The 25,642-nt window shown below is 37.2% G+C and overlaps 3 protein-coding genes and 1 long non-coding RNA gene across 4 annotated transcripts; 3 read left to right on the forward strand and 1 right to left on the reverse strand.

Moving 5' to 3' along the window:
* LOC135599089 (ABC transporter A family member 1-like) lies at positions 1-5,217 on the forward strand. The gene is made up of 7 exons (XM_065093819.1): positions 1-347; positions 516-595; positions 729-900; positions 2,336-2,418; positions 2,636-2,852; positions 3,411-3,646; positions 4,767-5,217. Exons 1-7 carry the CDS (start codon positions 261-263, stop codon positions 4,780-4,782), a joined length of 891 nt encoding a protein of 296 aa, XP_064949891.1. The 5' UTR covers positions 1-260; the 3' UTR covers positions 4,783-5,217.
* Positions 5,218-6,669: 1,452 nt separating this feature from the next.
* LOC103973990 (ras-related protein RABE1c) lies at positions 6,670-12,508 on the reverse strand. The gene is made up of 9 exons (XM_009388697.3): positions 12,367-12,508; positions 12,112-12,241; positions 8,025-8,097; positions 7,810-7,910; positions 7,632-7,697; positions 7,443-7,540; positions 7,247-7,309; positions 7,081-7,173; positions 6,670-7,004 (listed from the first exon to the last, which is right to left on the reverse strand). The coding sequence occupies exons 2-9, from the start codon at positions 12,182-12,184 to the stop codon at positions 6,921-6,923; spliced, it is 651 nt and encodes a 216-aa protein (XP_009386972.1). The 5' UTR covers positions 12,185-12,241; positions 12,367-12,508; the 3' UTR covers positions 6,670-6,920.
* Positions 12,509-21,878: 9,370 nt separating this feature from the next.
* On the forward strand, positions 21,879-22,701 carry LOC135598157 (uncharacterized). The gene is made up of 2 exons (XR_010481504.1): positions 21,879-22,391; positions 22,474-22,701. It is a non-coding gene; the product is annotated as an uncharacterized LOC135598157 (long non-coding RNA).
* Positions 22,702-24,672: 1,971 nt separating this feature from the next.
* On the forward strand, positions 24,673-25,635 carry LOC103973991 (mannose-specific lectin 3-like). Its single transcript, XM_009388699.2, has one exon. It carries the CDS (start codon positions 24,673-24,675, stop codon positions 25,633-25,635), a length of 963 nt encoding a protein of 320 aa, XP_009386974.1.
* Positions 25,636-25,642: the final 7 nt, after the last annotated feature.

Below are 25,642 nucleotides of genomic sequence, written 5' to 3' on the forward strand. Positions count from 1 at the left end.
CCAAAAGGAGCGGCGGCGCTCAGCCCACCTCTCTCTCTCTCTTTCCTCTCGTCTGTCCCCTGAATCCACAAAACCAGAGCTCCCTCGTCTCGAAAGATCCGTTCCCTTCGACACCTACTCTGTTCTCAGTCTTCGATGATCGCCCGCCGATCCCTTTTCCTCAGTCCTTGCTGTTGGCTTGAGCTCCGTTGATATATATCACCTCGAGTCTTCGGCCAGAAAGAGGGCAGGGTCGAGGGGAGTGGTACACAAAAAGAGAGATGGGGAGGTCTCAGCGGCAGCTGAGGGCCGTGCTCCGCAAGAACTGGCTTCTCAAAATCCGCCACCCTTTCGCCACCTGTGCTGAGGTACTCGGTCGCAGAGCACCACCTGTGAATCGTCCCAAACCTATTATACCAATTCCCTGATCAAAACCCACTCTCAAGAGGACTATTTCATTTGGTTCGGGGTGATTTCTCTTTCTCTCTCCATTTAAGGTACAGTTTGTTTTGTCTTTGTGTCGTTTGATATTTCAGATTCTGCTGCCAACGATTGTGATGTTGATGCTCATCGGAATAAGGTCTAGAGCTGACACGCAAATTCACCCCGTGCAAGCGTAGGCTATCCGCTTCTTTCTCTTCTGTTTTCCACCATCTACTATCCTCGCTTCAGTGTTTACGTGAATTACTCGTCTTTGGTTGCTGCTTGTGGTTTTGATTTTTGCATGTACTTGATTTCTTTCGTTCCAGGTATATTAGAAAGGGCATGCTTGTTGAGGTGGGCAAAAGTGAGATCTCTCCAAGTTTTGACAGTATTTTGAAGTTGTTGTTCGTGAACGGTGAACATCTCGCTTTTGCACCTGACACCGACAAAACAAGGTTGATGCTGGACGTGCTCTCTTCGAAGTTTCCGCTCCTAAAGGTACCATGCCGCGATTATTTGCTTCTTTCCTACTGTTTTCTCATGTCCGTTTCACACGGCACTGCAAACATGTTCCGCGTGAACTCGGCCAATTCATGACGGACGGAAATAGCATGGTATTGACGGACTCTTGGCATTAGAAACTTGATGTCTTCTTTCGGATTTGAATGTGCCTTCATAATGGGCATGGAACTGCCAAGGACTGAGACCCCGTAAAATATATTGTAGGAAAATTAAAGGCAGATGAGCAAGAAACAGTTATTTGTTGCTGTAGATTCACAGCCGGAGAACTAGAACTTGCTCTTTGTCTCTTCAAATACAAGAAAACTGAGTGTATCTGCTGTGGCATCTAACCTCTAAAGCCATCCACAGTGGCAATTCCTTTTTAAGCTAAAAATCAAGCAACTTGAGAGTGTAAGCCAGGAAGGATTTTTGAACTTATAATGACTAATTCTCGTCCATAGAGATCACAAGACACAAGAATAGCTGTTGCTTATACTTTGAGATCTTTAGTAATTTTTAAAAATCAAAGATATTGCAGCTTCCAATATAGGAGAAGGTGTCTAATCTTATTATGAACAATAAATGCATCATTGATCTTGCAAAGCATTCCGATAATATTGAAGCTATAGTCTTGTTGAATGTAGATATCCTTATTAGAGTCACCATTTGAGAGAGCGAATCCCATTTAAAGTAACTCTATGATAAATTTCTTTATGAGTAAATCTCCTCATAGTTCACTTTATCAACTTTCTGGAAAATTTTGCTACAAGTCAGGCCTAAAATTTGCCATTGACCCTATTTCTCTAACCTTCCGAGCCCACAACAAGTTATCCTAAGTAATTTTCATAGAATCAAGATTGCGTGTAGTGGCTTTCCGCTCAACAGAAACTTCGATGCTTCATGGTTTCGCCTAGTCGCATCAACATCCAGAAAAATGCAGCCTTTCCCCTTTGAAATATTCTTGGGGTATTTTCAACATTGAGAGCTCCATGCTTTCTCCAGATTAATTCTTCTCTTTGCAAAATCTTAAGGTCCTGATGTTTAGAGAATAATGTTGACTCAAAGCCCTTTTCTTTGGTTAAACTTCCTGAAATGGTTGTTTTGCACAAAATGTTGAACCCAAAGATGGGAAGGTTGATTCTTGGAGGAATGTATTATTTCTTAGAAATAATTATTGAACCCAAAGTTAATTTTGTCTTTTTTTCAGTATATTTATATTTAATTTGTCATGCAATATTTACGCAATTCTTGGTGTAATAGACATTCAGTCTAGTGTTCTTCATGCCATTTCTTTTTGTTCTTGAGCTAAATGGAAAAAAATAATAATACAAAAATAAACATTTTTGGCTGTCTATCACTTTTTTTTTTAATCATTATCTACAATGTTAGCTTTAAATTAAGTATAACAGGCATTTTTGCTTTTTATTAATAGATGGTTGGCAGACTTTACAAGAATGAAGCTGACCTGGAAAATTACATAAGGTCAGAACTGTACGGCGTCAATGATCAAGTGAGGTAAGTCATGATTCTTTCTATAAATTGAATCCTGTAAGCCTGTAACTCATTACTTGGTGACCCTCATTTTAATTCAGTGTGAACTACGGTTCTTAATGTTCCTTTGCTTGAGAATCAACATGTTATTACTTCTTAATGCATATTATTTTTTTTAATCTTTATGGAAGATGGCTTGAGCTCTATATCTGTTTCAGAAAGATTAGCATCGTTCTTGCAGGAACCTATCAAATCCCAAGATCAAAGGAGCAGTAGTTTTTCACGCACAAGGTCCTCAAACATTTGACTATAGCATACGTCTTAATCACACATGGGCTTTCTCAGGTTTTCCTAATGTTAAAACCATCATGGATGTAAACGGACCATATCTCAACGACCTCGAGCTCGGTGTTAACATTGTACCAATTCTTCAATATGGATTCAGTGGATTTCTGACCGTATGAGTTCCTCTTCCTTTCTTTCTATAGGCAATAACAACTTGTGCATGTTAGATTGACCTTTTTCTGAATGTTATATTCTTGATTGATTTTATTTGCAAGCGAAATGGTATTGCTGTTTTCTTTTCATGTTGACAACGCTTTGAAAATGTGGCGCTCTTGTGTGTGGTGACTTGAAGATTGAAATATGTACTTGGAGTAATGATATTATCATGTCACAAGGATAATCTGTAGAGTAAATGCTAATTATGACTTTGTCTGAACCTCTTTTGTTACATATTCATGTTTCACAAACCCCACAGGGTTTATTGGTTATCTTGGTCAATTCTCCATGTGTCACGATTGAACTGCATCATGATTCATAAATTCTCATACTCAGTCATGAAGACTCAACTTCTTCATTTTATTGTATAGTGCAATGCATGAATAATATCAATTCCTGGAATTTTATAGGAATTGCCTAAGTTATTTAGATACATTTGTAGATTTAGTTGTACCTGAGTGCATTAATTTCAATTGTCTCAATTTTGGGATTTAATTTGATATGTGTTCTTGCAGTTGCAGCAGGTGATGGATTCATTGATAATTCTTCTTGCACAACTAAATGGAACTAATGTTATGTCTGAGAGTATAAATGTAACAGAAACATTATCACCTTTTATTGGACCTCGCTCTCATGTGAACTTCAGATGGACGGAGTTTATTCCAGAAAATATCAGAATTGTACCATTTCCAACTCGAGAATATACAGATGATGAGTTCCAGTCAATTGTGAAGATTGTCATGGGATTATTGTGAGTATAAAATTTACTGTATAATAATCATTTTCATTTTCTAAATTTTTTTATTTGTTTAAACTGGGATCTTTTAGAAAATTAGAATTCCTTTTTCTGACTGAGCAATACATGTACAACAGATATTTTTTGTAAAAGACAAAAGCATATATAATAGTTTTCATACTGTAGTAGTTGCATTTAGGGTTCTGAATTTTGGTGGCACCCCGGTGCGGCTAGGTTGTTGGAACGCGGAATAGCATGTTTGGAATGCTGTGTCACTTGGCGTGGTGAGGGTGCTGCCTGAACTGAAATATAAAATGAAAAAGAAAAATGAATGCCTCTGGAATATCAAATCATGGGCAAAAATTAAAACAAAAGAACTAGTTGCTTGCTCTCCTCTGCTTCTGCTGACAGCAGGAGCTGTGGCTTGTGGCCAAGTTCAAAGAGCATTGTGTTCTAAATTGGAAAGAGGATATCGATTGATGCCCTAACATTTGATGAAGTTAAAAGTGAACCTGTCTTTTACTCGGACTGCGTTTGGATGGTGTTGAGAAAATATTGGCTTGAGAAACTTTGGCCAATACAGCAAGTCACTTTTCAATACAGAAGTGACTTGAGAAACTTTTCAATATTGGCTTGAGAAACTTTGGCCAATACAGCAAGTCACTTTTCAATACAGCAAGTCACTTTTCAAGAAACTTTGGTGTTGAGAAACTTTGGCTTGAGAAACTTTGGCCAATACAGAAAATATTCACTTGAGAAAATACTCGGACTGCTCTCTGATGGATTAGTTGCATTATTTAATTAGTTCAGCAAGTACAGCTACCCTTTTCAATCAATTGGTTTGCAAACTCTTTAGGTGCTAAGAGATTGGAATAATGAATAATAAAAATAAGGTGTCTTGCGTTCGTGTAGAGATATAAACTTGATTTGTTAATGCTACCTATTAAGATAAAAAAAGCATAAGTCTCATCTAATGGAGAAATAACTGCCTTTAACTACATATTTTCCTGCAGAACCTGTTGATCTTCATATGTACCTTTACTTTATATATATCCCTACTCTACCCTCCACTTTCTTGTGAACTCTGTTTATCTTTTTTGTGTTTGTCATTTTGACCAAAAATTTTATAAAACAGTTATCATGTGCTATAACCTAAGAAGAAAATTTCTGATGCAACAACTGCTGTTATCCGCTCGACCCACTTCCCTCTTGGGCTGCTTTCTGCACCTATTTTGGTCTGAATCCACGGTTGGCTCTAATTGTGGCCTCTTTTGGGAAACTAAACCAATTTAACAGGGCTCAGATCTTGTCCTGATAAAATTGAGTCAGCAGCTCTTATTGACAATAGGAAAGGAGCCAACACTCCCGTTAACTCGACCAAAGTGGCACAGAAATTTTTTATCTTCAGACAGGAGCAAAGATGCAACTGGGTTGTTTGGCCAGCAGTGAAAGGCTTAGGCAACAATGTTTAGAAGGATGAAACAGTTTTTTTTTAAAAGTCTTGTTTTGTTAACTTTGTAAGCCTCCTGGCATACGTTTAGGCTGTATTACAGTTGATTCCAGCAGCTGAATGCTCTATTTTCTTAGTTTTTCCTTGCTTTCATAATCTAAACTCTCTTTGGAGGTTTCTACTTCTATTGAAGGGGAATAACACTCATTAGGAGTAATTCCTAATGGAAGAACCTAAAGCATTTGGTTTGTCACTGAAATTAATCAGTTTATGGTGGAAATCATATCGACACCACCTTCATGTCATCCTCAAACTTAAGATCTCTTTTTCACATGTCACCTTAAGAATAAGTTAATTATTTGATCGATGAGCGGAGTAGAGACTGAATCCAGACCAGGAAAGAAATTTGTCATGACTGAAGTTTAAATGACCACTTTTTCACATGTTTAGTTTAGGAACTAGAAAATTGGAATCCAAATCTAGACCTGCATTATGTCTAAGAGTGGGGAAGATGAAAGCAAGGATCTAACACTAAATTTACACAAAAAGATCTACATGATAAATTTCACACTTGAATCGACTTTAAAAATCTAAGGCCTTTATATTTAATATCACATTAACCAATCATTAGAAAAAAGTGTAAAACAATATGTAAAAGTTAACTTTATGATGGAAAAAAAAAAAAAGTTAACTTTATGGAAGTGTGAATACTAAACGACGATAAAATTTTCCCTGTATAAATAAAATTATCTTTTTTTTTTTATCGGTTTTCATTTATCTTCAAGGGAAGATACAATATCAATATAAAGATAAATAAAAAGGAAAGTATGAAAGAGAGACCAGAATCTAATAGATATATTGCTAAAATAAAAACCAAAAGATAAATCCATCATTTAAAAAAAAAAAAAAAAAAACTTCTATACTATTTTTATCAAAGACTGATCTTTTAGTCTTCCCTATTTTTACGGAGTCAAGTAGGATCTGTCCAAGGGCTATCCCTGTCTTGAAGGCCAAAGAGCACCAACAGACATCTTTAATTACGAGCGATAAATTTGGTACTGTTCCAACTAAGGAAAAATAAACTCTATCTTAGTTAAACAATCGATCTGATTGACCAGTCAAAGCCAACTAATCCAGAATTCAAGTTGCAATAGGCATCCCCAATGACAAGTTGCACATGTCATGACGTCCGACTCCCACAGGCGCAAGTCTAACCAAGTGGTGGATACCGAGAGCTTGGCGACAACGGCAGGCATCCCCTTCCTTAATCACTCCTATTAACGGCTCATGGCCTCCCTGGCTACTTCAGCATATAGAATGAACGCTCATCATCCTAAAACGCATGAATTTGACACACAAGGAAAATAGGAGCCCCGGAAATCTTAGCATTCATAGAAGAGCTACGGAAAGGCCACACATCATGTCAGCCCCACAAACATACCCTCCAAAGAGCCTGTCATTCAACATTACTAGACTTTTTAACATTTGCGTCATCATCTTTGTGGATTGAGTGAAAATCTTAAATGACAAAGCATAGGTATATAACTATGCCAATAAAGTCGAATTAAAAAAGGTTTATCAATCACCATGACTCAATCGTGAGGCCGGATCCTTTCAAAAAAAAAACAACAACAAATAAACGTACATGGGTTTCCCACATCTCAAACAAGAAAAACACATGCTAGCTAAGTTTCAAAGAATGGAAGGATTGAAAATACAAGCTCCATCATCATTATCCTCGAAACACCATTGACCAATAAGTAATTAGTTCCCACGAGATGAAAGATTGAACCCAATTGCCGTTGCTGCCACAACCGCCACCATCAGGTAATCATTCCCTCAGGAACCACAGCACGACGATGTTGCTGCAGCAGTGCCATCTGCAGCTGTCTGGTCTGGTTTGTTTATCTTGATGGTCCGATCCTGCAACCAGATGACAGGTTAAATCTTCAAAATTAGAAAGTTGTGATATTTTGACATAGAAAAAGGTTGCTTCTACCTCAGGTTTTGAATCAGTTTCTGCAAGTCTCTGCTTGATATCTCTTGCAATTGAAAAGAAGACTTGTTCAACATTAAGGTTCGTCTTTGCACTCTGCAACATATCAAAGACATTGTTAAAAACTAGCATAACTAGAGACAGGATAGAAACCAACATAGCCACATACAGTCTCGAAAAACTTAATCCCATATTCATCAGCAAGAGCTTGCCCCTTTGATGTCGGCACAGCCTGAAAAGAACCCAGTTATATAGAAAATGGTTTATAAACTTGGAGCAGAAAAAAGAACACCAGAGGCAGCAAGGTTTTATGAACTACTGGCCAAACAAATCAACTATCGGACGTTGAACACACAGAAACATACCCTTTTACTTTCATCCATATCAGCCTTGTTACCAACCAAAACTTTGTTTACGCTATCAGAAGCATGCTGTTCAATGTTGCGAATCCAGTTCCTTATGTCTGTATGTTACCACGAATATAGATAATCTGAATAAGAAAACCAGAAAGTGAACAGGCAAAACTACAGTGAGAACATAAAGAATATTATTACTATTGAAAGAAGATTCATCAGTGACATCATAAACGAGCAAAATGCCCATAGCGCCTCGGTAGTAAGCTGAAAGAATAAAGGAAAATAAGTTATTCATTCAAAGATTTACATAGAAAAGATGGCATGCAATAGAAAAACCCAGGGCAAAGGTCAAGATCAAAAGAAACAAGAAGCCTACCAGTTGTGATAGTTCGAAAGCGTTCCTGTCCAGCAGTGTCCCAAATCTGTAGTTTAATCCTCTTGCCATCCAGTTCAATTGTTCTTATCTTAAAATCAATGCTGCGCAGAGATCAGGTAATTGCCATTGGAACTAGAACAAGCTAATGAGATTGGATTGCAAATCCAATTACAAATAAGCAAATGTAAACTATTGCTCCTTGAAACTGAACTCACCCGATTGTGGTAATAAAACTGGTAGTAAAGGAACCATCTGAGAAACGCAAAAGGAGGCAACTCTTTCCAACACCTAAAGAACACAGCATATCATCTCATGTTGCACATAATCAACTAAAAAAAAAATTACATAATTAGGGCTTCTAAAGTAGATGGATTTTATTTGTGAAAAGGTTCTCAAAACAAATAATATGTTAACAGCCAAGATCCACTTTGCGAGTTTGCTACATGTGGTAGTGATATCCATTTCTCTATATACAATATGCTTTATCACACTTGCATCAGGTTATAAAAAATTGAAGTAAATGTTATTGTATGGAGTTACATTACATAAAATTATGGACCTAAATACCCGGTAAAAACTTATTCTACTCTCTTTAAGCTGCTGACCAAGCTCTTCTCTTAAGAGACAGTCATTGGCAGTCCCCTATTGCTGTGCACCCAGGTCTTTGTGTTGTCACCTCCTAGTCTTGCCAAGAGAAGATTTGTCAATGGCACATATAAGACTGACACGGCATCCTTTGCTATTTGGAATGGGGTGGCCATTTCCTTTGTATTAGCCAAATCACTTACCTGATCGAGGGGAAATAGGACTTCAGAAAAGGCCCACTATAGTTCCATTCAGCTGAAACCCGATGGAAATCAGAAATCCACCGAACTATTACTGGGTGCAGAACTTCACATAGGCCTTTCCAGCAACTAACAGGTCCCATCATTTCCCAGTCAAAATAGACATCCAAACATACTGTCAGATAACTCTTGATGTGTCTCCAATAAGTGGAACAGCTGGTTTAGTTTTGTTTTAGGTCAAGAGCCCCATAGAAAGGGCTAGCAAAGTCCAGTCATGTTGCCTCAGTATGGCTGATGCCTAATCTCATTTGCTCAGAACTCATGAAATTACTAATAAATCCTATATCTACTATAGAAGGTGATGATTCTTCATAGGAGTTTTCAGTAAGAGTATCATGTGTCAGTGTGAGATTCCATTGAGGCATTCATATTTGTATTTTATAACTTCATAGTTTTTCAAGATTCATTGCAACGATGGAGTTACCTCATCATCATCAAAATCCATAAGCACCAACTTAGCAAACCCTTGGCATATCTATTTTAACCTCCATTTCCAACAAAAAGGAGGCAAAATCTTCTAGTTGTTATAGATCAACATGGTCTTTAAATTATCAAGTTTTTAGATAATTCCAGTAGGACTAGACAAGTCTGAAACTTTTGTATTATAACTAATCCAAACTCAAAGATGGGCCTAGGAGTACTTATTAGCTAGTGGGATATAATTGTTTAAATACTTCTTCAACTACCTATGCGTCCAAGAAAGATCCCAAAAGGGATTGCAAATGGCTAGTGGTTCTGTATGCCTATGAGGGACCCCAGGCCACCCACAAAAGCTCCAATCAACGATTCCAATGAGATTTTTAAGAGCATGTAACTTTTCTAAATTCGGCTTTATCTTCCACTAGCATGCCTACTAAGTGAGAAGCCTTAACTCAACAACATAATTTGTCATTCTAGTTAGGATTGAATATTCCGCTAGGAACAGCATGGTGGTGCCAGAATTAGTTTTGGAAGATTGTTGACCCTGTGTATGACGAGGGCTATAATCACGGACTTTGATTGGCTTCTGAATTCTAGTAGTGTTGACCACATGCGAGGAACTATCCTTTCCTCAAGTTCATCCACCTATGTTAATCCCTCAATAGTTTTGCCTTTATCTGTATAAGAGACAGGGCAACAATGTGTTTGCCTTACCAAGGCCTAGATAGTAGCTTGGACCACAGTTTCAACTATTTGGAAAAGCCCTAGGCATTATCATCGTATCATGGCTCTCATATTCAACTATGCCCATGTCAATGTCGACTTGTTAGTTGAGCCTGTTGTTGTTGAAATGAAGCATCAAAAGATTAAAGTGCATCACCCAATTAACAAATCCTTGAGATTTTGATCTTGAATATGAATGTCGATAGAGGATAAAGTAGAAGTTTTAAGTTAAATATAGATCAATATGATGTAGCAAAATCATCCAGTCTAAGAGAAACAAGTATATATACTAAAACAACAAGCAAAAACAAAGATGACTACAAAAGCATTAAATTCCAGGACAATAAATGCTGAGGAAGAAGTTAATTCTGATAAAACAGAAGAAGATATTGAGGGTTCTAAATCAAGTAATGAAGAACATGAGCACAATGATGATGTTGATGATAACATGGACATTAATGATTATTAGAGATTTTGGAGTCTCGGACTAATAAATGTTTTCAATGTCTTTTATTTTATTATTTACACATGGCCTAATTTAATTATGTTTTTTTTTAATTTAATTCACTATAGATCTAGATACATATAATTGATGTTTTAATGGTGATTGTTTATATATGTAACGGCACAAGACTCATTTTCAATTGAAATTCATTTTTCTAATGATTATTTTTATACTTAACTATATATCCATAATTTTTATGAGATAAATGCATTGATTTGCTCGGGCAAGCACCTATTCAAGTGACCAGCATCACAAGCAATTTAGAACCTTGGTTCCTTTCAGCACCTAGCACTTTTGATAACATTAATTCTAATGAAAAACGTTGGAGTTCAAGAACAAAGTAAGCCAATTACTTTAAAATTATATTCTAGCGAACATAGGCATTATCTACCCCTCATGAGCTGTTTATATATCTTCTATAAATCAAATGAAGCATGTTCAACAATTGTACCAAATATTTACAGTTTCACCCTAGGTTTCGATAACCGAATAAATCAATACCCATATACCAAGTGATGAACTGGCCTGTGACACTTGGTAACATAAAAAAAGTAATAACAAAATAAATATTGAGGGGTGAAAGCTTATATGGTCTAGTGCCCATTCTTGGTTAAATTGGTGAATACCAGTTTACACTGATCGAAAAAACAAAAATTTGATTCCGTAAATGGTACTATAAGCAAACAACAAACAATAAATAATATTGGAAATAAATCAGATTAAAATAATAAAATAAGTGTAGAATTAACAAAGACATTATATAATAATTACTAGATAGAATTAATCATAATCAACTATTTGTTAATTTGTACCTAAAAATAGTTAATCAGAATATACCTGTTAGGATGAACTTATTTAGTTTTTGGATAATGTTAAACCAACTGAGCCTATTTTTTTTATCTTGTTCTTTTAGAATAACCTCTTGCATTTTGTTACAATTCTAAGCCTTTTTTTTTACTTCCTCATAAGTGATTTCAGTGGTCCCGGAGCAAAGCATCACTCCAAGTTCAGGAAGTGAGGACTCTCATGCATGCAGAGGGAGTATCACAATTTCTCATGCTTTTCAAGTAATTCATAAGAGCATCAAATTGTACCAAAATGTATTAAAATCTAGAAGATAAACACCAGAAAGGTTAGGCAAATTAAAAAAGAATAACGTCGAACAAAACTATAGTGATTACCATAAATATTCAACGTTTATTCATGAAGCCACCAAAATATTGTAGCAAACATTGTATCTCCAAATGTTCAGATTGACTAGAGAATGCGCCTTTTAATGCCACTGGAATGTTAAACATTATATTGCATATTCTGATACTAAAACAGAGAGTCTAACATATAGCCTTTGAAGTATGAATGGCAGATTATTGTTGGCAGATCAAAGTTTCAACATCCTGCAACGATCTAGAACATCAGAGTGTAACATGAAACATTTATGACGAAAAGTAAATGAGCTTCAGTCATGTTACATTATGAATCACTAGAAGAAAATAACAGCATTTCAACAGAGAGCCACCGCATTCAAAAACTATCATGATACCATCAGATGCAAACCGAAATCCATGGTCACTATCTAATGCCAAATATCCATCTTCCTTATTGCAATACACCAAGGCGAATAAAAATCCTAACAACGGAAACAAAACCTCGGTCATGAATAAACACCCAATTCCCAAATTGACAACAGATAAATCATTATGTTGCTCCTAACGCATATGTGAAACCCTCGAATTAAAACTACAACAATAACGCCTCACAAACCCATACGAACCGAATCAAACAAATACAAAATAGTGATCAGATCCTTACCGCTGTCACCGATCAGAAGAAGCTTGATGAGGTAATCGTAGTCCGCCCGAGCCCTAGCAGGAGGAGCCGCCATGGCAAATCAAAACGAGCTTCAAGAATCTAGGCGGCCAAAAATCCCAAATCGGATGACCTGATCAAGAACCAGCCTCTTCAGATCCAAGTGAAAATCCAAGAGTATAACCATTTAATACGTAGATCGAAAACGGTACACAAACAAAATTAACATAAGATAGATAAGAATTAACAAAGACATACCAGATTCGGACAGGAACAAGGAGCAGAATAAGATCTATGGAAAATGGATGGAGAGGCGTGGGTCAGGGTCGAAGGGGTTTGGAGAGAGAGAGAGAGAGAGAGAGAGAGGGTAAGAGATAATTTCGCGATCTCTAGACTTTTATTTCAGAGGGAGAGACGAAAGATGAGTTCGTTCGCAGCGGGAGCGGTACAGACACCGCCCAGTGTGAATAGTATTTTTCATTTGCTGGCAAATAGCCTTATTTTAGGTTCCGGAAACCGTGCAGTTACCGTGAAATGGGGAAGAAATGATTGCTGGCGCACTTTGAAGTGCTTATCAATCCTTACGTGTTTTGAATCTTTAATATCCTCTCATATTAATTAAAACTGAGAATATATTTATTATATTATGTGTATTTTTTATTTTTTAATAATATATTAGGTATTATTTCGATAAAATAAAAAAGATTATTTTAAAATTATATGAGTGCTCACGAGACCTATAATAATTGGAAGAGGTAAAATATATGTTGGTACGAGAGAAAGATCCCAAAGATTTTATAATTTTTTTTTTTTTACTAATTAATATAATTATCGTCAAAGATTTATATAGTCAATGACTTTATTATATATATATATATATATATATATATATATATATATATATATATATATATATATATATATATATATATAATCTTCTTCTTGATTGAACGGTATGTATATATCTCTGGTGAGCCACACAATAAGCAAGGTGAAGAATGATCACATGCGAATCAAAGCTAGTCCGCAATAAATAATTTAAAATTTATGAAGAAATCCCAATAGAGTTAAATTTGGAACTTCTTCAAACTAATTTCTTTTATAGTAACTTCAAAATAATATTATATATAAACCCTAGCCAAAGATATAATTGTTTTTATTGATTATAAAATACAAATAATTGATTCAAGAGTAGTATAAGACCATTTTTTCATTATTTATGGTTTGATTACGATTATATTGATTTTTGTCACGATAAATATTTGAATTTCTGATAGCCTGTTGGTATGTTTTGGCTGGCCTGCTTAATGGAGCTGGCGTGGGCCCAGTTACAAATTGGGGTACAGTGGGCCCTAGGCATTGAGACAGAGGTTGGATCAGCAGCAGTTCAACCGGCCGACCACTGGGCGTGAATTCCAGAAAGCTCGGTTGAGGACCAACAACCGCTATGGTGGGTCCAAGTCGGCATAGTGGCGTCGTGGGTGAGCAAACAATTGAAAGTGTCAAAGTAACCCGTTGCAGGTATCGAGTTTATTTGGGTCTGGATTTGAATTTAGGCTCACGTTTTAATATAAATTGTATCAAGTGATTTTTTTTATATATATAGTCTGCTTTGTCATCAATTTAACATTTATACAAATTATATGATGATATCATCAAGTTGGAATTATTTAAAATTATCAAAAAATTAATAAGATTAGGTTACAACCCACAACTCATTTTCCTGTAATCTGGTAAAAAAAATTGGAAGTAATCGATCTTCATCGATCATATTATATTTTTAAATATTTTAATTGAAATATATATATATTTAAATATATTAAATTATTATTTAAAAGTTTAAATATCTTTATATATATATATATATATATATATATATATATATATATATATATATATATATATGTTGATATGTGTGTTGAATCTCGTATTTTGATGATGAAACCACTTGATATATGTTTATGATTTAATCTGCGTTTTGAGTAACGCATGATACTTCGATCAGGATGATACAATTAAAGCAGGAAAATCATGTTGTGCTGGAGGAACATGTCAAAAGATTAGACGTCGGGGCGGTGGATCGGTCGACGTATCGACAGAAGGCTTCGGGCCGTGGACTCGGGCATCGGGCCAAGAAGAGCGGGTATTGTGCTAAGGATATCGGAGTTGTGGAGTCAACTGGCCGATTGGGCAATAGGCTGCAGGAAAGGACGATGCGCCGAAGAATCGGACGAAGCGTCGAGGGACCAATGACATACCGGACAACTTGGTTAATTGCTTAGGATTAATTGTCTCGATCGAAGTTTTTGTTTTGAGTGTGCAGGATTAACTATGATGGAAGAAAGACATGTAGCAGGAGTTGCGCCGGAGTCAAGACAATGATCACGTTGGGAGTTCGAGAGTTCTACGGAAGTTCGGACGGTCGTCGGAGGCTCTGCGGGAACAAATCCGAGAAGTCCAGGAGCTTGCCAAAGAAGCTCGTCGGAACTCACCAAGTGGATCATCGCAAGTCCAAGAGTTTGCCGGAAGTCCGCAGGAGCATCACCGAGGGTTCATCGGATGATCGACGAAAGTTCGCTGGAAGCTCGCCGGAAGAAGCGATTGACGTACCGGAGCAAGTTGCAGTAAATGTCTTAGGAAATAATCGTAGTTAGCACAATGATTAAGTTAGAAATGGGAGGTGATCCCATTAACTTAATCTTGGGGCAATCGGGCCCCTGAAAGACCCAAATTGGGCCGAATGAATCAACTCATTCGGACCTGAAATAGTGCTAGGAGGTAGCACCGCCAAGGTAGGAGGTAGCACCGCCCAGGAGGCAGTCTCCGAGCGAGACTGGGTGGTGCAACCGCCCCAGCCAGGAGGTAGCACCGCCTGGGCTCAGTCTCCGAGCGAGACTGGGCGGTGCAACCGCCCCTGACAAGAGGTGGCACCGCTTGAGCTCAGTCTTCGAGCTCTGGCAGGCGGTGCAACCGCCTCAGTTAGGAGGTGCAACCGCCTCAATCAGGAGGTGCAACCGCCTGAGCTCAGTCTTCGAGCTCTGGCAGGAGGTGCAACCGCCCCTGACAGAGGTTGCACCGCCCAGAGGCTTAGTCTTCGAGCTCTGCCAGGCGGTGCAACCGCCCCAGTCAGGAGATGCAACCGCCTGATCCCGGAATTCCGGGAATTGACAATTTTGAGCTCCAAATTTGAACTGGGTTGGGGCCTATAAATACCCCACCCATTCAGCACAGAAAACACAAGAACTTACCCGAAATCTTGATCTTTTTCAGTGATTTTTAGAGCTCAAAATTGTTGTAAAGGCCAAAAGTTCTCCTCCCTCTTTTCTTCCAAGTTCTGAGTTGTAAAGAGAGGAGAGAAATTTCTGTAAGAGTTGTCTCCTAAGCCCGTCAAAAGGAGTAAAACTGTAAAAGAGTGGTTGGCCTTCGCCTATTGAAGGAAGGCCTCTAGTTGACGTCGGTGACCTCGTCGGTGGAGGAAGCCAAAAGTGGAGTAGGTCAAGATTGATTGAACCACTCTAAATCTCGGTTTGCATTTACTTTGAGCATTTTATCTTTACTGCAAACCTCCTTAATAGCTTACTGCCCTCTGCGCTCTTAACGAACGAGTTTCTAAGTTCAGAGCTTTCAGAATCTGCGTTTAGACATAAATCGGTTTTTTCGTACGAGTATCATATTTCAGTTTACGTTTACGTTTAGACTTCAATCATAACTACAAACTGCCTTCTGCGCATTTATAAAACATATCTCAAAGTTCAGTATCTTCAGAATCGGCATTTAGACGTAAACTGGTTTTATTGTACGAACATCGCATTTCAGTTTGCGCTTGCATTCTGATTTCCATCATAAACTGCAAACTGCCTTCATAGATCTACTTTAACGTCATCTCGCTTAATCTTAAGTTAAAGTAATCTTAGAATCGACTTTTACATCGAAATCATTTTTATCGAATGAACTCAGCTTTCGAAGTTTTAATCGTCGAAAGATTTCCACTGCACTAATTCACCCCCCCCCCCTCTTAGTGCTCTTGATCCTAACAATGTGTTCTAAATTTTTTTATAGATTCCAAATATTTTATATTAAATTTCACGACTTTATCCGTTAGTAGTCATTTCCTATTTAAATCTCTCATCTTGTTTGAATGTTATGATTGTAGTAATTAAAATTTCTTAGCTTGAGCCAGTGACACAAATGACTTAAATTTAACTTAATAATAGTACACTAATCAAATTAAGTCAATATAATTTTAACGTTGAATCCAGTGTTACAAATTTGTGAAAATTTTTGGGTATTACAAATTTCATCCCATGGATTGCAACAGTGTTCCGTGAAATCCTTTCACAAAAAACATTCTTCCTAATATCCAAGCAAATTTTTTTTTTTTTTTTTAAGATGATGCACACTGTTGACCTCATCATCCAGAAATTTCTACCTATACTCTAACAGTACCAAACATGGCTTACCGTAATTTCCATTGTAAACTATAAGAAAATAGCATAAGAACATCTCTTACCACTACTAAAGTTAATCGTTAATTGTCATCATATTGTGTGTACTTTAATTGCGTAGTAATTGAAAGAAAACGTAAGCATCACAAAGTGAAGTTATTATCGCAGCAGCTATTGCCACTAATAGCTAGGGAACTTCATTTCCTGTAAGTAGCAAAATTTAATGAAAGTTAGTAATAGCTTAAATGCGGAATGAAATAGTTTAAAGAGTTGACTTGACTTAGCTTTTCTTGTTGAAACTTGACTTATCTGTTACAACTTAATTTTTTCCACAAAATATATCATTAGCCTTTCTCAAGTAAAAAAAAGACCTGATACAACTGCTCTGTGTAGATGCTTGAACACCTTTTGTAAGTGAAAACAAAAAAAGATATATGAAGTTATAAACTGAATAAATGATGTATTTAGTTTGTTATATGTGTTTGTTGATGTATTTAGTTTTCTTACAAACTAAAAGGGAAAATATTTACCTCCGTTAAGTCTTTCGATCCGATCCCCACCACATCAACAAAAGTCAAATACAAATATTTAAACATATTTTTTAATATGTAAAATATCATAAATGTATGGGGGCGCCGGTTATAAAAAATAAACTAAAACATGATTATCAAAGTTTATCTATTCTCACTCTTACCCTTACATAGGTTACTTTGAGATTGATACCATATCAATAAATCCATTCGACATTTGTCTTAGTACAAGCTAGATTATCATCTAAAGTCATTTAGTCTCTCTTGGATGTAAAATCAATGGAGAGAAACTTGGCTTTGATACTAACTGTTAGGACCGTAAATGACACTAAGAGAGAGGTGAATTAGTGCTTTCGTAAAAATATCAGTTTAAAAATTTCATTAGATAAAGCCCGTATCGGAAAGCGTTTAAACTTAGAGAGCAAGTGAGAGTAGTAGACAAATGAATCAATAAGTGACAATGAAAATTAGAAAGAAAGTACACACCAAGTTTATAGCGGTTCGGTTGTCGCGACCTATGTCTACTCTTGATTCTTCTTTTGTCAAGGCCACCGACATTCACTGACGACCTTCTTTCAATAGGTAAAGACTAACTACCCTCTTTACTATTGAATCTCAGATTTTGATGATGAAATCAATTGGTAAATTATTGATCTAATCCATATGTTGAGATAAGTGTTGTGGGATTAACTATGATAGCAATGAAGGCATAAAGTAAGATTTTGGGTCGGAGTCAAATATCAGAGGATACGTCAAAGATTTGGACTATGTGCCGGTGGTTTGTCGGAAGCTCGCCGAGAGTTCATCAAGAGCTCGTCGAGAGTTCGCTGAGAGTTCGTCGGGAGTCCACCAAGAGTTTGCCGGGAGTTCGCCGAGAAATTTGTCGGAAGTTTACCGAGAAGTTCACTAGAAGAACAATTGATATACCAAACCATGATTGCTTAGATAATATTTTAAATTATCATAGTTAGACCTTAAGTTGAGTTAGAATTGGAAGGTAATCCCACTAACTCAGTTAGAAGTTAACTGGGCCCTTAACAAGGATGTATTAGGCTGATTGAACAACTCATTCAGCACATGAAGTCAGGGCCGGTGGCACCGCCTGGGACTCGATCTCCTAGATGGTCTATGGCACGCCCCCCGAATTTATTATAGATCAATAATACATTACATTCCAGGATCCAAGCACACATTTGGGGATACTAAGAAAACATTCAAGTTATTCGCATCTATAATTCCCCAATTCATAAACATGAGAGGTTTCATATCATTACATAAATTAAACTTAACACTACAAAATCTTAAACATGAGAGGTTCTTTAAACTTTTATAAAACTCATAAGTTTATATTTACCATCAACATTCTAATAGACACCAAGTGTACTCATACAACAAAAGCATATCATCCACTAAAGGTTTGCCCAAAGTCTTTTAGCTTTCCATAGCCTCAGCCAAATTTAAACATTTTAGCGAGCGATATCATGAAAATTTTATATAACAATGGAGGGTTAGCATATAGAGCTCAGCAAGCGACTAACATATCAATGGCGAAAAATGATAGTTTCAAAGCAAATAAGGTACCAAATATAAGGCAGGGATACAAGAGTTCGTAGATAGTCGCTCAAAGAATGCAGAATTATAATGTCATTTTATTCGAAGCATGTTTTGTTCATAACAAGGGAGTAAAGACTAATTGGAGCATATCAATGGCATATGAAGCATTTCGAAGTATATCAATGGCATATGAAGCATTTCGGAGTATATTAATGGCATATGAAATGTTACGGAGTATATCAATGGCATATGAAGCATTTCAGAGCATATCAATGACATATGAAATGTTACGGAGTATATCAATAGCATATGAAGTATTTCGGAGCATATGAAGTATTTCAGAGTATATCAAGGACATATAAAATGTTTTGGAGCATATCAATAACAAACGAAAAATTTCAGAACATATCAATGACGGATGAAATGCTTCAGAACATATCAATGGCATATGAAGAATTTTAGAGTATATCAATGGTATAGGAAGTATTTCGGAGCATATCAATGGCGGATAAAATATTTCGGAACATATCAACGGTAGATGAAATGCTTCGGAACATATCAATGGCGTATGAAATGTTTCATAAAATATCAATGGCGGATGAAATGCTTCAGAACATATCAATGACATATAAAGCATTTCGGAGCATATCAAGGGCGTATGAAATGTTTCGGAACATATCAATGACATATGAAATGTTTCGGAGTATATCAATAACAAATGAAATATTTCGGAGTATATCAATGACATAGGAAGCATTTCGGAGCATATCAATGGCATATGAAGCATTTTGGAGCATATCAATGGTGTATGAAATGTTACGGAGCATATTAATAACAAATGAAATATTTCGGAACATATCAATGATGGATGAAATGCTTCAGAATATATCAATAGAATATGAAGTATTTAAGATCATATCAAAGAACAAATACGAAACAGAAGCTCAAAACGTCGCATTTGACGTTGCACATATTTCATTCTTATCCAAAGCATATATAGAAGCACATAACCAAAGATTGGGATATCATATCAAACAGATAGAGGGTGATGTGGGATCCCAAATATAATATGGTCCATTCATTTCTGAATGGCCACCAAACATAATATAGAGCATCGCAGGCTCTAAGCACATACCCTTTACAATTTATGACAAAGGTTCAAATAATCCCTTTACCATTTCTGACAAAGGTTCAAATAATCCCTTTACCATTTCTGACAAAGGTCCAAATAATCCCTTTACTATTTCTAGCAAAGGTCCAAATAATCCCACAAACACTAGAGTAAAAAATGGTATTGTGAATAATAAATTGGGACATATCAGAAACACATAAGAAATAATAGAATGCATGTGTCTACACGCAACATTATGATACAAACATGAATTTTACATAATAGATTCAGATATATTAATAATTGAAGGACAAAAGTATACAGGATTTCAAAGTAATAATGTAAAGCTCAACTGAAGTAAGGATTTTAGTTGAAATCAATTTCCAAAAAGATGAAACAAGAATAGGTGAAATCGACCAAAGCTCGATTCTGACAAAATTTGAGAGACACATTTCATGAATTGTTTGGATAATTAATTATGCTCCAATTTACACAAAATAGAGCCAACAAAGGTTTTATCATGAGTTTCCGAGGTACTGGCGGTACCACCACCTTCACCCTTGACAACTGACGATATCAGTGCCTTGTTTGGATGGTACTATCGCTTGACACATGAGAGATCGTGTACTAATGGTACTATTGCCAGTCTGGGTGGTACCACCACTAGTCTGGGCTGTACCACCGATTGGCATTGATGGTGCCATCGTTGGGTCTTTTGGAAAACATACACTTCATGCATTCCAGCTCATAGGTGGTTGCACTGCTAAAATCTGATAGTGCCACCACTTGACCCAACTTTGGGTTACTGAATGGGTCTCCCAATGGGCCCAACTCAGCCCTAGATTAGGCCTAATGGGCCCGTAATTGAGTGAATAGGATTACATACAAAACTAATTCAATTTACGACCTAACTACGATAATTAAGACCTAAACAATTACAAGACAAGAAATCTAAGTTGTCTGGTATGTCATTGGTTCATCCGAACTCCCGACAAACTTCCGGCGCGTCGTCCAAACCTTCGGCATATCGCCCGATCCATTGGTATGTTGACTTCCATAACATCCAATCTTAACGCAACGTCCGAATCTTCCGGCTCGATGCTTGATTTTTGATTCTAGCCCAATGTCTAATTCTTTTTACTTTAATCATTTTATCTTTTTTGATCAAAGTTAGTCTTGCATTACTTTTCGTAAAGCATATATTAGATCGTAAATTCATCAATTGATTTATATTTTGGCATGAGGTATTTCTAAATGAGGTATTTCTAAATTATATTTATATTTTGGCATTGAAAAATCTATGTTATTTGGCTATACAAATATAGATATAGCTGGTAAAATTGATTTTAAAAAGTCTACCTCTAGTTACTGGAGGTTAGTTTAAAGGGGGAGCAGTATTTTAGTAGTCAAAACAATAAAAAAAGAGTATTACCTAATCTATTAAAGCTGAGTATATTACTAAAGAATTCTTGTGGATGAAAAAGTAATTAAAACAGTTAGGACTCAAGCAAGAAAATTTTATTTTATATTGCGACAGTGAAAGTGTTAATTCATCAAAGTAAAAAACTAATGTTAGTTATCATTAGATTTGAGATATATTAGAGATGAAGTTATTACATTTTGAGAAAATCCATACTAAATATGATTAAATCATTATTAAAAAAAAAACTTATTGCATATAGAGAGATAGTAGGTATGGAGGCTCTCCCCACATGGTTGTGAAGGGGAGATTTGTTGGTGATCCCACCCATGACTTAAGTGGTGGGACCCATAGGGATTAATTAAAAATATAATCATAATCTTATATGATTATCATAGGAAATAAAAGAATTTTCATCGTGATTCAGACTGTTATGATTTTTTTGATATAGATAATATGCTCTTAGAATTGAGCATAGATATAGAGTAAAACTCTATATATCTATGTTTTTTGTTTTTTCCAATAATAAGATGGGAAGCCAATCGACGTTCGAAGTCGACCATCGATAACATCCCCCAACATAAATTTGGTTTTATTATATTATTTGTATTGTCGGGCGAGAGCATCGATGACTTTTTGACATAAAAAGAAGCTTCCAATACATTGGACTCCAGAGAGGGTTGCAGCGGCGAAAGGACAAAAGAGTTGGCCAGCGCGGAGGAATGGGGATCTAAAAATTCTGCACCAGGTTCGTCTCGTCTATCTAGAAGCACGCTGGTCTGCAGAAACGGACGACGTAGAAAGAAACACATCATCCATCACGCAACCATTACAATGACAAGGCGTGGACTAAAACAGTCCACTGACCATGCATTCGTCTCCCTGATGAGTCATCATACGCACGCCGTGGCTGTTCTAGAATGCAGACGCCGAAGGAGAACAGTGGCCAGATTTGTCCTTCTCCCAATACCAGAGGGTTGGTGTTAGGTAATCGCATCAGGTGCCCACGGTAAGCAGAGGAAAAGGTTGAAATCCCACTATATCAAGTGTTTGTTTCAGGCTGCAGCATACGCAGAAACAGAGCGAGGAGAAGGGAGCGAAAGAGGTTTTCATGGGTGTAGAAAGGTTTCGGTTTGTGGTCGTGCTCATGTTCTTGGTTTCCTTCCATGTCCATGTCTCCAGAAGCACAGAGGCCAGACCACTTCTCATCGCCAAGGAGAACAGTAAGAGCAATAATACAAGAACCCTCTCTTTCTTTCTACCTAAGGATTCTTCTGAGCGTGTTATTTGATTGGAACGATTCAGGGTATGTCCAGGTGTTGCAGTCACTTGGAATCACATGCCGCTGCTGCGATGGCGTGGGAGGTGAATGCCGGAGGAGTTGGGCGTACCCCTGTGCTAAGCTGGAGTGCCACCCTTGCAAGTTCTCGTGAGTTTTGCCTGGGAGCGAGTTCGGTTATGTATGTGTAGGAGCTGGTAGTCTTGTAAATTGTTTCGAGGACTCAAAATATAGCATTGGAAATACTTCTTTTATGTCCAGTAATTGGAAAAAGGATTCTCTGGTAATCTTTCCATTGTTGTGGTTTGCAATGATGTCGAGGATGTATCGAAGCACTGAGTTTGAGGATGGCAGCAGAAGGAAGATTGCGTTCTGAAGGCGCTGCGCTGCGCTGCGCTGCTGCTTAAATATTGCCCTTTGAGAGTACATTATTTCAAGATCGACATCATTTCCATGGCTGAATGCGAGAACGAATTGGGAATTTGCATTCTCCACGACAATTGAACAGTCTTAGGATATATATATATATATATATATATATATATTGGTAAGAACTAAAAGAGTTGAATTATAGATTTGACTCAAAATTTAAAGACCTGAACTTTCAGATTGAATTGATATGCAAGCTGACTAGTTTGATTGAGTCATACACTCATAATCAATAAATAAATTTCAAAGAAAGAGGGTCTACTTACTTATCTTGTCATGCCAACACTTGGAGAGCTGCTACAACTGTCATAAAAGTATATTTAGAAGAGGTTCTCGTAAGAAGTGCCCATTATTTTATTTATTTATTTATTTATTTATTAATTATTAATATAAGTATTATTCTTCAACATTAAAAACTAAAAACCTAAGATTTCAAACCAAGATAGATTATATATAAAATAAATAATTTGTGGGTGAGTTATGCATCGGATGAAGCTTTAATTTCTTAATATAAAATAAATAAGTCGAATGTATATTTTATATAAGGCAATCGTTTTCAACCTCACGAGACAAAGGCGAGCAATCGAGAAGGTCAATGGGCAGCATCATGCTAAAACTATTCTTAGCCGATCCTGAAAAATCAGAACACATGATTACTTTATTTCCCAAAATAGGAATCTGTATTACAAGCTAAAACTACGCACGAAAAGACAAGTGTGCACAAAGAATCCGACTTTTCTGCAGATCCATAAGAATGTGGAGATAAGTAAGTCCCTTTTGTGTCCGTGGGCCTAATCACAATCGATGCCCAGTCATTTTGATTTAATGATTTGGACTTAAACTTAATTAATAACGATTTAATGATTTGAACAATATAATTCTCGAGCTAAAATATAATTTTATAAAAAAAAATAATTAGGATGAAAATATTTTCCTCGTTCGAATTTAGATCGATTTACCAGTATTCTTTTTGGGTATGGAATGTGAAGGCAATAGAAACAAAAATAGAAGCTCTTAATTTATCACAAATACCAATCTTTTTCATATACACAAAAAAAAAACAAATGTTTTGTCACCTAAACTTAGTTATATCAATATTTTTAAGTGGAGTTATAATGTTTTAGTCTAATAGTGGAGATATGTCCATCTTCCAAATATATATTTTATATAAAATTCTCGTATAAGTAAGGTATATATATATATATATATATATATATATATATATATATATATAATGATGATGATAATAATAATAATAATAATAATAATAATAATAATGATGATAATAATAATAATAATAATGATAATGATAATGATAATAATAATAATAATAATAATAATAATAATAATAATAATAATAATAATAATAATAATAATAATAATAATAATAACAATTTAGATATGCGAGGAATTAAACTCATTTAATTTCGCCTACAATAAATATTATAAATTAAAAATAATACTGAGTTGCGTCCGTCGGCGGAACCCTTTGCATGGTTTGCAACACACAATAAATTTTGATTCGATGATCATTTATCACCTCATCTGTGTTGAACACTAAACAGCGACTAACCTTTTTGGATCACCCACCGATTGCTCCCCCGAGCACACCTTCTTGGTTGTCGTTTGAAGAGGAAGACTAGCCGATCTGATCACACACAGTTGATGACTCGTAGAGCTTGCTTGCGTAGACGCTTCATCGCACGTAACCGTTCCCAACCTGCATCTACATATAGATGGAGAGAGAGAGAGAGAGAGAGAGAGTACGTTCCCTAGCGAAGGTGATCAGAGAGAAAATGGGCATCCCCAGTGCGTGCTGTCTTCTTCTCTCCTTCCTCTCCTTGGTCCTCCTCCTCCTCCTCCCGACCCCTTCCACTGCTAACGACAACAACATCTTGCTCACCGGCGACGTCCTGCGACCTGACTGCCAGCTCTCCTTCCTGGACGCGTCCCTCACCATGCGGAGCGACTGCGACCTCGTGTTGTATGCACAATCGGACCCCGTCTTCAGCTCCTCCACGTACGACGAGGGTGCCTTTAACTGCAGCGCCGTCCTCAACCAATACGGCCAAATCGTCATCTCCAACCCCCTCACCGGCCGCGTCCTTTGGGTCTCTGGGGATCCCGGCCCCCAAGGCAAGTACGCCGCCGTCCTCAAGCCCGACGGAAACCTGGGCATCTACGGCCCGCCCATCTGGTCCACGCTTCCAGTCGTCACCGAGGGCCAAGATAACCCCGTGGGAGAGGTGAATTCAGTGAAGGCGCCACTGAAGAACACCTTGTTCTCCACCGAGATCCTCGAAGAGAAAGGCGAGCTGACAACCAGGGATTACACTCTCGCCATGGATGATTCTTGCAGTCTGAACCTGCAGAGAGGAAGTGAGCAATACCTCTGGGTTTCTGGAACGGCAGGCCTCGGTGCTCACTGCTTCCTTAGGCTCAACCGCTTGGGGCAGCTCACCATCAAGGACGACAGGTATAAGACCCTGTGGTCGACGGCGCCGTCGTCACAGGGTGAGGGCGAGTACGTGCTTATCCTCCAATACAACGGACAAGCTGCCGTCTACGGGCCTATGTTCTGGGCTGCTGACGCCGAGGACGCCGATGTCACTCGAATCTCTTCTTCGCCAAAGTCTCAGCCGATGCCTTCACAGCCGATGTCTCCACAGCCAATGCCTTCACAGCCGATGTCTCCACAGCCAATGCCTTCACAGCCGATGTCTCCGCAGCCGATGCCTTCCATGACCATGAATTTTTAGGCCACGT

This window comes from Musa acuminata, chromosome BXJ2-1 (genome assembly GCF_036884655.1).
Source record: "Musa acuminata AAA Group cultivar baxijiao chromosome BXJ2-1, Cavendish_Baxijiao_AAA, whole genome shotgun sequence".
Classification (NCBI taxonomy): Eukaryota; Viridiplantae; Streptophyta; class Magnoliopsida; order Zingiberales; family Musaceae; genus Musa; species Musa acuminata.